At 42.0% G+C, this 15,217-nt stretch overlaps 1 protein-coding gene across 4 annotated transcripts in view; it reads left to right on the forward strand.

Annotated features, from left to right (window-relative positions):
* The window catches only part of DDHD1 (DDHD domain containing 1), a 123,537-nt gene that overhangs the window by 46,835 nt on the left and 61,485 nt on the right, over nucleotides 1-15,217 (forward strand). For all 4 annotated transcript variants that reach the window (XM_073350101.1, XM_073350102.1, XM_073350103.1 and 1 more), the window contains one exon: nucleotides 1,609-1,756. In XM_073350101.1, coding sequence (XP_073206202.1) covers nucleotides 1,609-1,756 — 148 coding nt within the window. The remainder of the gene's footprint in view (nucleotides 1-1,608; nucleotides 1,757-15,217) is intronic.

Genomic DNA, 15,217 nt, shown 5'->3' on the forward strand with positions numbered 1-15,217 from the left:
TACGGGTCTGTGTTCTATACCATAGAGTCCAGCACGTCACTTGTCAGCTTAAAATGTGATGATCCTTAAAGATTTTGAGGACGATATGGTAGATAATCATCAATATTAGCCTGTAGAAGCAGTTGTCAAATATAGCCAGTACTAGCACCTCTAAGAATTTTAAAGCTCAGTTGTGCCAATTTAAAGTCAGTCCTCCTCTTTGCAGGCAACCCATATATAACATGCAAGGTCAGCATAATTTGGTCGTGTTAGCTAAAACCAATCAGCAATTTTGCTGTTGCAAACAAGCAATGGAGCATCTCTGCTGAAATCCCTTCAAAGAAAAATTTACAATAAATGAGGCTTTTGAGATTCCAAGGGCATGTGTTGCTGTTATGAGATTGTCGCAGAATAAAGACACCATGGGTACAAATGGTGTAACAGAGGCTGGGGGAGGAAACTTGCTTATCACATCAGATGTGATTTTGTGTAGAAGTCCTAGCAAAAAGGGAGACCAGTATGTATTCTTAAAATAACTCACTGTATTGGAGCTAATCCTTTTTATACAAACAGACTCATTCCACTTTAATGCCTCTGCTTATTAATGTCTGATACCCAAAACAAGACATAGGTCTTCCAAAAGCTGTGGGTGAGATAGCCCTGATGTATCCAGCTGGCAATATAATTCAGGCATTTTTTCAGACCATAGACTGAGCTTGCAGAGTTCCTGGATAGAGCTGTGTGGAGGAGACACTTGTTTCACAAAGGATTTCAAGATTTTGAAATGTGTTTTCATTTCTGTGCAGACCAAACCCCTAAAATTTTGAAATTCTCTCTGAAAAAAAGTTTTTGGGGAAAAAATAGTTTCAGATTGATCAAAATGTTTTAATCTCGTTTTATTTTGATTTATTTTTTATTTTATATTATATAATAAAATAAAAAAAATTCAAAACAAAAATTGAAAAGTTTCATTCCAAAAATGTTGAAACAAGACATATCAGCACTCTCAGAGAATTTTTTCCATGTTTTCCTCTGAAACAAAATGTGAGCAAAATGAGCAAAATCATGTCAAATGTTTCAATTTTGAATGAAAATGGTCCTATTGAGCTTTTTAGGTCCAGCTCTATTCATAGATGAGAGCGAGAGTTGTGTATCAGTCATGCTGATGATGTTTTCTCACCCGTTGTTTAGAAATAATCTTGCCAGGAGTCTTTACATATACACTGACCACTGAAGGAGTATTGTGGAACTGTGAGAAAAAGTAATGATTAATGACTTAAGCATATAGAAAGTTATCTGTATAACAAAATGGATAGTGCATTATTCAGCTGCGTTAAAGTTATTTTCCAAAACAGCTAAGAAATTAGCAAAATCCTCCCTGGAAATTACATAAATTATGTAAATCCATAGGTGGCTGATAAGGGTCAAAGAAATTGTTTATCCAGATCTCTTAGGCTGCTTTGAAAATCTCAGCATTGTGTATGCTGATCTTTGTAAATGTATTTTATGTGCAAAATATAATTTGTAATGTTCTGGTTTGAAGCGGGCTCCTGTTCTGTCTGTGTGTATGGAATTGTCTTACTTCATGGAATATAATTGTGATCCAGGATAATGTGTTTTTTTCTACAGCTTCAAGTAGTGGGACAAGGCTTCATAGAGGCTATGTAGAAGAAGCTACATTAGAAGACAAGCCATCGCAAACTACTCACATTGTGTTTGTTGTGCATGGTATTGGGCAGAAAATGGACCAAGGAAGAATCATCAAAAACACAGCTATGTGAGTGCTTTATTATGTATGCAATAGCGACTCTGAAGTCAAAAGGAGGCTGTAATAGACATATCAGGACTCTGCTGACATTATTCAAGTAGCTTATAAATGACAGCCTTCAGTGTAAAACATATTTTTCTCTGGGGCCATTTATTTTGATAGTGTGGATGCGCAAATGTTCATTGTTCTTTTCACTTTAAAGTTTAAACTTTTGTGCCTAGTTAGAGCAGTGCCTAGGAGAAGCACAAGATTTTAAGGCTATGTCTGCACTGCAGCTTACGTCAGCAAAACGTATGTCGCTCAGGGGTGTGAATAGTTCTCCGCCCTGAGCGACATACGTTATGCTGACACAAGTGTTCATGTGCAGAGCTCTATGCCAGCAGGAGCACTTCTCTCACCAACATAGCTTATGCCGCTTGTGGAGGTAGTTTTTTTTTTTTTATGCTGACGGGAGAGCTCTTGCCTGTCGGCATAGAGCGTTTTCACCAGACGCACTGCACTGCTGCAGAACTGCACCTACAGTCATGGCCTTTAGTTTGTTTTAGTCCCTGGCCAGTATCCTTCGCCATAAGGGGGCAGGTCAGAGGATTTCTAGAACTGGTGGTCAGTGGCTCACTTGGTCAGGTTTGGAGAGGTGTTCCCTTGCTTCAAATCAGAGAGAATATCATCTTGTCCTTGACTGGCAGAATAGTAGGTAAGTTTAAAAGGATCTTAGAAGAAGTATAAGGAGTCAGTCTTGCTATTGTCACTCCGACAGTAGAGGGCCAAGATTATTTAAGTATGTGGAGGTTGACTTATTCTGCACGGAAATCTGCTGGAAAGAGAAACACATATCCAAAGCTTACTAATGACCACTAAACCTTTCCTTAAACATCTTTTGATGAGACTGATAAGTGAATGTTATGAATTTGTGAAGACATTAAAATATATATACATACACTCATTGACAGCCATGCTTGCTATGGTTTATGGTAGCCAAGCTCATGACTCTTCACTGATTTATGAAGGCTGATCCTAAAATCATCTACAGTAAGAGGGTTATCAGCTCTTAAAAAAGTGTACTTGATTATCGGAGTATGTTGTGCCTCATCCATTCTAAGAATGAAAGTCCAGTTTTTAATTTGTCTTGTGTGGCAGCTCAATATAATACTGATGTGTCCTAGTGAGATCTGAGTAGATAAGTCTTTTTAGAAGGTGCGTGTAAGATTTCTTTGCTTATTAAATGTTTTTCATTTAGTTTAAAGAGCTAGTTTGGTAATAAAAATGTAATAATAGAAGCCTTCAAATTTGTTTTCCTAGCCAGTCTAATAGTCGAGCTAGCGATGCCCAGACATAATTTTTTAATCAAGTTTGAGCTGATGGGGCCTGAGAGTGCACAGGAAGTCACTTGTTCTCCAGAGGCCAGGTTACCACCGTACTAGAGGGCTGTTGGGAGTAGGGAAGAGCCATGCTTGGGACTTGGAGAACTCATGCCAAGGAAATGTTTGTTTGTTTTGGGTTTTTTTGCTAGACAACAGAAGAAATTGTTGTGGAGTCTTCGTGTTGAGGTGTTAAACTATATTTATCTATTTGTCAGGTACATTGATGGTAAAGATTTAATAATTTCATTTAATAGAATCATAAATCCTAGACAGATAAGGCTGGAAGGGACCTCAAGAGGAGTCCAGCCCCCTGTACTGTGGCAGGATTAAATATACTCAAAGATCATCCCTCTCAGGTGTTTGTTTAACCAGTTCTTAAAAACTTCTGATGATGGTTCATGTTATGGACATGATTCTGCATACAATTTAGCACATGTGAGTAACTTGAATCATATGAGTAGTTCCACTAATGTTTTCACTAAAGTCAGTGGAACTACTAACAAGAATATTACATGTGAAAGTAATTGCAGCATTGGGTTATATGTTTTTACCTGACTTCATAAATGAAAGCTACTCTGTAAACCTTCATTTATACATTCTTCAATAAAATCTAAGTCCAATGCTGATACATCAATAACTCGATTGCTGTAGTTAGTAAGTGGACCAGTATGTTATCTAAGTGTTCATCTAACTTAAAATGTGGCACCTGAGAGACTAACCAATTTATCTGAGCATGAGCTTTCGTGAGCTGTAGCTGTAGCTCACGAAAGCTCATGCTCAGATAAATTGGTTAGTCTCTCAGGTGCCACAAGTACTCCTTTTCTTTTTGCGAATACAGACTAACACGGCTGTTACTCTGAAACCTAACTTAAATTGTCATTCAACTCTGTGGTTTTCTCTTAGGATAGATTAGATTTCTTGCTGTACTAGTCACATAAACCAAGTAACCTTTTTATTTCAACTACCGTATAAGATAAAAGTTGTCATCTTACAGCAGCAATGTGCTGGTCTGAGACTGTCTACATTACAGCAGTGATTCTGCACCAATGCAGCTACGTTGCTATAGCACTTCTGGTGAAGGTGCTCTAAGCTGATGGGAGAGAGCTCTACTGTCTACTTAACTCCTGCCTCTGTGAGAGGCGGTAGCTATATCAGCGAGAGAAGTTCTCCTGCCAATATAGTGCTTTCCACACTGACGCTTAGGTTGGTATAATTTACATCACTCAGGGATGTGGATTATTCACACCCCTCAGCGACATAAATTATAGCGAAGTAATTTGTAGTGTAGACATAGCCTGATTCTCTTCTAGTGCTTTTCCGCTCCTACATGTTAAAAGTTCAAGAGCAAGTAATGTAAAACAAAGGGGCAGAGACCAGTAGCCCTTGATAAAATGACAGGGCTGATCTCCAAAACAACACGTATGAAACCTTAGATTCTTCTTCAGGGAGTGTCCCTGTGGGTGTTCCACTTTAGGTGAATCTGCACCCCTGCGCTTATAATTGGAGATTTTTAATAGCCGTGCCTGATTGGGTCGCACATGTGCTGTCCCCGTCTTGAACTATCTCAGGCAGTTACGTAGCGCTGTGCAACCAACCCTCCCTCAGTTCCTTCTCTACCACCCTGGGCTTGAGATGGAGCATTTGGCAGTGCCTCTGAACTTTATCTTCAGTCTAGCTTAACTTTAGAACACTAGTTAGTTAGTTAATAGTTTAATACCCTACCTCTTCCCCATTTATGCTTTCTTTAAAATAAAATACTTAGGAATTTAAGTTTCAGGTATTTCAGATACCCCTTAGTATAGTATAGTTACCCTCACAGGAAAAATCCTATTCTAAGGGGCAAGCCCGGCTCCCCAAGTATTAAACGTTGCCTCACTTGCCGAGCTTCAATCCTAGTGTCTGATGGGCGCTCACAGTGTGTCCACTGCCTTGGCAAGACCCACATACTACAAAACTGCTCCCACTGCTACAATCTCAGGGCTCGTGCCAGGAGAGCAAAGGACCTACAGCTAAAACTCCTCATGATGGAAAAGTCTCTGTGTCCAGGATCACAGACCCCTCCTGGGCCCCAGTGGCGGCATCTGACAGACCCCTCCTGGGCCCCAGTGGCGGCATCCAATGACGGCATCTGACAGAGGTTCCCCACTACCCTCTCAGAGGAAGGAGCACTCCTCCAAAAAGGCAACAAAGAAACTTGCTCCAACTTCCCCTCCTTGGGAATCTGCCAAAAAGAAATGTTTCCTGACCTGTCAGACCCCATTGGTACCAACCGCACCAAGACTATCCACTCTGAGGTAGCGGGACCATCCATTACCACAGATACCGTGTGAACCAAAGACCCTAAGTGGGCTGGCTTGGAAAAAGGCACTACAGAGAAACCTACCATCCTTGCCTCCGTACCGCTGGTGCTGCTTAAACATGGGGTACTGAGCAGCTCAGCTACAGTCTATGGCACCGCCTTCTGCCTCCACAGCGCATAGTGCACGACCCTTGGCACAGACAACCACAGTAAAGGGATCGGTACCACTGACCACACCCTCATCGGTACTGATGCTCTGGAGTTTCTCTGCCATAAAGATCTTCTGGTCTCCTCAGCACCAGAATCTCCACTCGTCGGTACTGACCTTACTCCAGCACGCTCAGTACCATGCCAACTTACCACACCACCCAGATCAGCTCCTCCTTTATCCAGCTACGTGAAGGATGATGATGATGATGAAGAGGATATCTACTCCTCCCATCACTCCTTGCCTGTTCATCCAGCTGCCAGACCAGGTCCACCAGAGTACCTGAAACTCCAGGATGATACAGACACCCATGGATACCCCCACCTCTGCCATTTCCACCACAGTGGCCTTACTGGGACCCATCGGTAGCATACCGCCCACACTATCCTAAGCCTCCCAGTCCACTCAGGGAGAGGTCAAGGCATTCCCCATCACCCTCTGTACCCATACCTTCAGAACCTCTGGAAGAGGCAGTTGCGGAATTGGAGGAGACTTTGGATCAGGAAGTCACATCAGTTGCAAATTTTTCATCCTGTATCTTGCCCCCACCCACAGTGGGGAATGACTTTAAACAGTTTCAAGAACTGTTTAAGAGGATTGCAGATACCGCGCCCTTTCCAGCCCTCAATGTCCCAACAACCTTCCTCTAAACAACAGTTTTCAGGGTTTGGTTGAGGACCAGAGACACATCCCACTTTTTTCTGTTGCTGGGCCCATCCGACACCATCCATCCATTTGGAGACCGTCTGACTCCATTTCATCCAACATGGTGAAACATCACATCAGACAAATGGGTATTAGAAATCCATTGAGACTGGATAGTCCATCCAATTTACTTCCCTCCTCGACCTTCTTCAGAGACCCTTCTCATGAACATCTACGGCAACAGGAGGTAAACCATTCCACATGCCTAAGAGCAGCAGAACCAGTGCCAACACAACCCAGAAGGAAGGGTTTCTACTCCCATTACTTTCTAACCCAGAAAAAAACTGGAGGATTGAGGCTCATTCTTGACATAAGAAGACTCAACAAATTTGTGAAGACCCAGCAATTCAGGATGGTCACACTAGCAATGATAATTCCAGGACCAGAATGGGGGGACTGATTCTTGGTCCTTGACCTCCAGAATGCATATTTCCACATAATGATTCATCCCTCACACAGGGAGGTTTCTCGGGTTTGTTCTGAGAACAGATCATTTCCAGTACAAAGTACTCCCCTTCGGATTATCCTGTGCTCCATGAGTATTCTCACACGGCTGTTACTCTGAAACCAAAAGACAGTAGCTCTCTTCACACAGCTTGGTCTACAAATAGCAAAAATCAACATTCACACCGGGGCAGGGGCACAGACAAGTTCATCAGTGCCTACCTCGACTTTCTGGAGGTTACAGCTTCTCTTCCCTGTCACAGGTTTACCACTTTAGTCACCACAATGCAAGCCAGCCCACAGACAACGGCCAGGACCTGCCTCCAACTGTTAGGCCATATGTCAGCAATGACATTTGTTGTCAAACACTCCAGACTGCACATGTGATGCCTGCAAGACTGGCTCAGGACAGTGTATATTCCACACAGACACAATATAAACAAGCATCTTTCAATGCCAACCAAACTAAAAAATTCTCTATATTGGTGGACTCAACCACACGATCTTTGCACAGGAGTTCCCTTTGCATAGACCCCTCCATCAATGATACTCACATCAGATGCTTCTGTGCTAGGTTGGAGAACACATCTGCACAACCACACAGTCCAAGGCTGCTGGTCCCCATTATAATCAACACTACACATAAACCTACTGGAGATGCAGGCAGTCCGCAGTGAATGCTCACACTTCATACCCATGATCAGGGAAAAGACAATGTCACTTTGTATGTTTTATATAAACTGATGGGAGGGGGCACAGCCACACTCCCTGTGCACAGAAGCTATGCTACTATAGAACTGGTGCATCCACCACAATATCGACATCTCAGCTTCCTACCTACCAGGATGCAAAAACACCACTGCAGATGCACTGAGCAGAAAAATTTCTCGTGACCATGAATGGGAAATGAACGTCAGGGTACTATAGAGCATATTCAGACAGTGGGAGTTCCCTATATATTCCTCTTTGCAACAACCCAGAATGCCAAATGCCCATACTTTTGCTCTAGAGCAGGACTGGGACCCCATTCTCCAGGCAATGCTTTTCTCTTCAAATGGGATGCACATCTATTGTACACTTTTTCCCCCGACCCCCCCCCTTTTAGCCAAGGTCATACACAAATAAGGACCAATAACTCCAGGGTCATCTTGATAGCCCTCACGTGGCCCAGACAGATATGGTTTTCTTACCTCTTGAAGATGTCTATGTGCCCACCACACATTCTTCCACTTCTGCTTCATCTCCTGTATCAGGACGTGGGCCAGGTCTACCACCCAAACCTGGCAAGACTCCACTTGAGGGCATGGCTACTCCATGGCTCCGAGACAATGAAATGACCTGTTCAGAGTGTTGGAGTATCCTATGTTTTCAGACACGACCAACGGACACACATAGGAACACACAGAGACTGGAGTCTTCGGTTACAGCTCGGTTTATTGTAGCAGAAGCTCAGCTACACTCTGCAGAAGCATAGCTGTACCACCTATTTACCTTCCCCACATCCCAAGGAGGGAACACCGAGATCCTTTTGCATTTCCCCTTTATTGTAATCATCAGCCCTCCCCATTCCCAGGTGAGCAGTTCTGGTCTTAGTCTCGGCCCAATAATTGCCCTCTAATTTCCCTGCTAAATTCCCTGCCCCTGTTTGTTTACCCTCGCTCATGATCATTGTTGCCATGTAAGGGGTCATTATTGAGCCTAATATGGTTTCAGACTGTATAATTTCCCACAAATTTTCCAACAGGGCATCAGGAATTTGCTGCGGCTATAAAAGGTCCCTGGGGGCATGGTTCCAATGATGCTGGGGAGGAGTTGTTCCTTGGGTCCGCCACAAACCTTGTGGGTCCCCATAGATTTTTTTGGAGGGTCGGGGGAAAAAAGTACCCCGAGAGCAGGGGTTCTCAACCTTTTTCTTTCTGAGGTCCCTGCCCCCCAACATGCTATAAAAACCCCACAGCCCACCTGTGCCACAAGAACTGGTTTTCTGCATATAAAAGCCAGGGCTGGCGTTAAGGGGTAGCAAGCAGGGCAGTTGCCTGGGGCCCCATGACACAGGGGCCCCCCACGAAGCTACGTTGCTCACTCTCCAGCTTCAGCCCTGGGCGGCGGGGCCCAGGGGCCTGAGCTTCAGCTCCATGCAGTGGGGCTTCAGCTTTCTGCCCTGGGCCCCAGTGAGTCTGATGCTGTCCCTGCTTGGAGGCCCTCCTGAAACCTACTTGTGGCCCCGGACCTCTGGTTGAGAACTACTGCCCTAGAGTACCCTCCTATGAGTTTGACCTTTGAGGGAGGTGATCTGGGCATAAGCATAAACTGGAACTTTTTCCTGTATCTGGTGTGCCTCTCTATGAATCTCATATTTTTATTTCCAAGTCATGTACAATCTACACCTCTGCTCATGGCAAAAAAAAAAAAATCCAGCCTTACTGCATAGATTTTTTTTTTTAATTTCCATTTTAAAAATTTCACAGTTCTCACACTGACCCAATTGGAGGACATTTTAACTGTAGATTAGGGATAGGCTAGTGACCTTGCCCAAGGCGCCTGTAGTGTGTTCTGTCTTCAAGTCACTGGGTCAGACAGAAGTCACCATTGGTTGGTGGTGTTCATTGCAAAGGTCAAAACAAAATTCTACTTTATAAAGTATGGTTTTAAACTTTATGTATTAATTGCATAAAAATATGGAGTTCAGTCTTGTCATTGTTTGTGAGGTGCTCAGATACATTACTGATGGAAGTTGTCCTGTAAGTAGATAGGATATATAGAATGCAGCTCCAGATGAAATTGTTTTCTGAAGGACGTGGCATGATGCATCTGTTAACTTTGTTTCTTCACGGTAGTATTTAAATACATTTCCTATCTAAATGTAGCGTGGCAGCTGGCACAACAAGCTGTTCCTGTCAAAGCTGATATTAGCTACAAAACTAATCTTAAGAAGGGACAGTACTTCCTGCTCAGCTAGAACAATTATTCACCTTACTTAACATAAACAAAATATTTCACTATGTTCTGTCTGGATAGCATAGCAGAGTGGATCATTATTGCTTACGGAGGAAAATGTCATAGGTTTCTAATCTCGTGAGTATTGGCATAGTTCAGTGGTTCTCAAACTGTGGATTGGAACCCCTAAGTGGGTCATGACCCCATTTTAATGGGGTCGCCAGGGCTAGCGTTAGACTTGCTGGGGCCTAGGGCCCAAGCCTCACCGCCTGGAGCCGAAGCTGAAGCCTCTCAGGTTACAGGCCCCTTGCCCAGGGCTGAAGCCCTTGGGCTTCAGCTTTGGCTGGCTCGCTGACCGAAGGTGGTGGAACTCTGTCTTGGGCCCCCCCATTTGGGTGAGGTCAGGCTTCAGTACCCCCTCCTGGGGGGTCACATAGTAATTTTTCTTGTCAGAAGGGGGTCATGGTGCAATGAAGGTTGAGAACCGCTGGCATAGTTTATTTTATTGGTTATTTTGATTTACAGTCCAACGCAGCATTACACTGTAAGAATGGAAAGACGTTCTTCAGTACTGTCTTTCTGGAAAATGCATCCCACCTGGTTTTGGATCTCCCCGCATTCCCTGTGACCCAACCTTACTCTTTTGGGGATTTTAATCTTGAACAATCCTAAATGAAGAAAATGCATCTCTGATATCCTGTTAATTTGCCTACATACTTTTTTGGGCCTCTTTGGATGGACATTTTTGTGTTTTTGTGCTTTTAGATTAATGCCTATTCATAGTGTTCAGTTTTGTTGAAGCAGACAATGCACTTGCTCTTCCAGAGCATTATTTTTTCTTGGGCATATTAGCTGGCATTTTTTTCCTCAGTTGAAGTGTTGTTTTCTGCCCATATTTCTAATCTCTCTAGGTTACCTTCATTCCTGAATTTCACTTTCTCAAAGTTTTGCTGGCCTTTTTTGTCTGTGCTCGGAAATTTTACTGAAATAGCTATTCTAGAATAAATTTTCTGGAATTGTTATTTTGGTAAATTTCCAAGTGTAGATAGCAATTAATTACTTAGATCCAAGGGACATATTGAATCTCGTATGTGTTTCTTCTATCCTTGAAACAACTTGACTGCATTAAGGGTGCTGTTGCAGTTTTAAGTTTTCCTTTTACCTGTTTGACTCTGACTTGTAAGGTGTTTTGATAGACAAGAGTCTGGCTTTGATAAGGACACCGCTAACTGCCTATTTATAGTTTGTCATTGGTGGCTACACTTAAATTTCCATCTTTAACTGAGGAATTCAAATGGCTAATGCTGTTTTAACATTCTCAACTGGGGATTGTCTTGCAGGGTAAATGAAGTGAAATGTTCAGTACTTTAGCTTTACTAGAGCTTAGCAGGATCTAATTGGCAGCAAAGAGGAAAAAAACGATAGCACTTGAATAAAGCCTCTTAACATAACTAATAAAAATTCTGTTCAGCTTTGAATGTCTACTGCAGCTGGTACTGAACAGTGTTTCCCACATAATTTTAAATGCTTTCCTAAAATCTTGCATTGTGGATTTTATTTTATAGACGTCTAATGCATAACTACATGTATTAAATCAAGAATGTGCAGGTGCGTTTTAGGTTACATATATTTTCCCATTACATTTTAGCCACATAAGTTCAGTTTATCCTGCACTGTCAGTTTGTGTCCACTATTGAAAAGTATTATTTAACTGCTGTATGAGAGGAACTTGATGACTATGCTAAGAATCTCCGAGGTGGCGTTGAAGCAAACTTACTTGATTAGAAAAATATTAGATAATAGGTAGGGCTCAAACTTTTTGGTAAGTGGAGCTTTCTGTGCAAAATCTGCTTTTTAATGTTTTGATTTTGAAACAGTTGCCAAAAAGTGGAAACAATACTCCTGACCTGTAATTTCATTTCTCATAATGAAAGCATCTATTAATCTGGCCTCCACTTCTGGGAAGAGTTTGTATTAAGGATAATTTCCCCGAGTGGGAGGAACAAGAACTAGGTATGTTAGAATTTTATATGCAAATATGGGATGCATATTAGATGGTAAATCATGATGTCTTAATTACCAAGAAACCTAAATACTTATGGGGAGAAAAATTACTAATAAAATAAAACTAACAAATGTAAAACTGGATATAGTCAACTTCAGCTCTCCCTTTGTTTCGGGTTGTGGACTGAATGCCTGTAATGCTGTCACTTGGAGAGCTACAGTTCAGTCCCTTGTGGAAGCCTGCCAACAAATATTCCAGGATGCCTTGGAAGGTCACTTGAATAGGATTCAGATTGTGCTCTCTGCACCAGATGAGCCAAGTCTTTCACATTCACTTGTAGTGCTTAGTGAATAGAAGCTTTTCTGAAAATTACAAGTTGATTAGGTCTCTAGAATATCTGAATTGCGGAAGTCTTATGCCTTCAGGTTTCAGGATGTTAAATTTCATCTCTGCAAATCGAGGTGGTTGAGTGGCCTGTTAGTGAAGGAGACTTTTAAAGACTGGTGGAATCAAAGATGTGCATGCTGCCACTTTTATCATTCTGAAAATTACTTGGACCTACCAAGAAGCCTATGTTTCCAGCAAAGTAGATGCTTATTGATGTGTCCGCTAAAAAGACTTTTTTTGGAATCCTTTCCATTAAAGAATAATTAAAAATGGCATCTGGCAACCAGTAAAGAATTCTTCAGGTGGCAGAACAAGAACTAGAAAAGCAGTCAGCTGAGTTTTTGTAACAAGTTTATTTTTGTTAGTAGTAGTATTTATTGTTTGTATTGTGGTAGTGCCTAGAGTCCACACCCCCAACTGTGCCAATCACTGTACGGGCATATTACAAACAAGCAGCTCCTGTCCCTGAGAACTTACAATCTAAGGGCTTGTCTGTACTACCCGCCAGACTGGCCAGTAGTGATCGATCCGGCGGGGGTTAATTTATTGCGTCTAGTATAGATGTGATAAATCGAACGTTGAACACTCTCCCATCGACTCCAGTACGCCACCAGAACGAGGAGCACAAGCGGAGTCGACTGGAGAGCATCAGCTGTCGACTTACTGCAGCAAAGACACTGTGGTAAGTAGATCTAAGTGCGACAACTTCAGCTACGCTATTCACGTAGTTGAAGTTGCTATCTTAGATCGACCCCACGCGGTAGTGTAGGCAAGCCCTTAGTGTAAGATGAGAGAACAGGCGGATACAAAAAACAGCAGGAGGGAGCACAAGGTCACGGAGACTATACTGATCATCATGTCGTCCTCCCTTCCTTTACCCTAGCCTGGATCTGCTCCTCTCAAAAGTCACCCTTTGTTATGGTTCCTCCCGGGTATTAAAATAGCATACTCCTTCCAGCTGTGGATGAAAGAGCAGCACTTGGGATGGCAAAGAGTGTGTCCACCCTGCAGTTGGGAATGAGCCTTCTAGACTGGGTAGACAGACTTGTGCTAGCTCTGCTTGAGTTACCGTGCCTAAAATAGCAGCGTGGACATTTCGGTACAGAAGGTAGGTTGGGCTAGCTGCCTGACTCCAAGCTCCCTGGCTCCCTGGGTCTGAGCCCAGGTGGCCAGCCCAAGCTGCTGCCCTTCCTGGAATGTCCCCATTGCTGATTTTAACGTGAAAACTCCAGTGGAGCTAGCTGCAAGTTTGTCTACCTGGGCTGGGTGGCACACTCAGCTGCAGTGCAGATATACTCCAAAGAGCCAGTTATTTCATCTAGTTGGCCTTTCTGCCCTTTTTTCTCCACCAACCAGTCAGCCAGATGGTGGAAAACAAAATCCAGAAGAGTCGAAGTCAAAGGAATGTTTTTGGCCTATGGTGATTATCTCTCCTCCTACAGAAACACCTCCACAAGGCTTTCTTAATTTGAGTCCTTTTATGACTGTCCCATTTATACTACTTTGGGAATGACTTACTGGTTTTGCTGTTCTAGCCATACATTTATATACTGGTTCTCTCTGGAAAAAAATAGAAGAATTTATGATCCTCAATAGATGAAGCTTTCTCTAAACCCCTTGTATTAATATGCGTGAACAACATTCCTACAAAGAGTGTATTTCCAATTTACAGATTAGTAAAGTGAAGTATCGAGATTTTAATTTATCCCTGTCACCATGTGGCAGAGCCAGGAATACAACTTGAGTCTTCTGACTCCTAGTCCTGTGTCTTTCATTGCCCTGTCTGTAGAGTTTTTAAGAGACCAGACTAGTCTCTGGGAAGTTGACTGCTGTGTTAATATTTTCTGATCTTGAGAGAGTTGGGTTAAGGACCCATTTATTCTCTCATAGTTATGGATGGTCTCAGACTGAAGCACTAGCAGAGAAGAGTAGACACTAATGACTCTGGATAATGTCTTCAGACACTATACTTTTTCTTTGTTATCAGCTATTAAATTGAATCTGTAAACTTGCTATACTAACTCTGAAGTTAATTTGCTTGCAGACTTTCCAGTTCTCAGTGTTGTATTGGACCTTTCATATACTGGTTGTGAATAAGCTTAGTAATGCAGTGTAATGAAAGAGAAAGTCATAGTGATAACTGCAAAGATTTTTTTAAGCCTCTAATGCACATCAGCTAAATTAAGGGATCATAATTTCATTATTTTAATCACAGAAATAAAGGCAGCAGAATGAAAGTGCACTGTAATTTTATTCATGACGTGTCCCAAAACCTTTATTTTCAGTACACCATTCTAAATACATAAAATTATATCTGTGTAACAAAATGTCTCAAGGTCTGCATTGCATCCATTTTTAATATTCTTTTGTCTTTTTATATAAATCCTAAAATAACAGAATTACAGTCACTTTCACTAATTTGATTTACAAGAAGGCTGTCCCTTTAATATGATCAAAATTTCAGTAACAAGATCATTTGTAATTGGGAGAAGACAATTTTCCATTTGTTGTTTTGGATCAGTTTCTGTCTCTTCAGTTGAGTATTATTAATTCAGTCACTTGCTACAGAGAGGTGCTACCTAATAAAGTAGCTTAAAATTCTTAAGTAAATTGAATGAGAAGGAGCACAATAAAAGAAGTCTTATGATAAAAGGGCTATCCCCAAAAGACATTCATATGTTAATTTTATAAACCCTGTGTTGTGCATCGTGTTGTACACCCCTGGCTATCTGCAAGGAGACTCAAACAGATTTTTATTTTGGTCAAAATTAAAGGGATGAAATTGATCAAAAAAGTGGGAAGCCACTGTATATTGATGTTTGTACAGATGAGCCCTTTATCCATTGGACCCTTGCGTTGATTGCATAAGCTATTTGCTAAACGGTTTCAATGTATGAGAGAACTGTATGGCCCGGAGAAACCTTATGTGGCACTGCTACTGTGGGATAGTGGGAGTAGGGAGCCGGTCCAGTGGAAGGACCTTTTGATTCCATGTAGGTTTGACTGTATTTGCCCTGGTATTGTAAACATTGAGATGGACAGCACAGGAATGTTTACTGGATGGAAAAAAAAGAATAAATCAATAAATCATATCTAGTTGTAAGTTGACTTGCAATATATTTTA

This window comes from Lepidochelys kempii, chromosome 6 (assembly GCF_965140285.1).
Source record: "Lepidochelys kempii isolate rLepKem1 chromosome 6, rLepKem1.hap1, whole genome shotgun sequence".
Taxonomy (NCBI): domain Eukaryota; kingdom Metazoa; phylum Chordata; order Testudines; family Cheloniidae; genus Lepidochelys; species Lepidochelys kempii.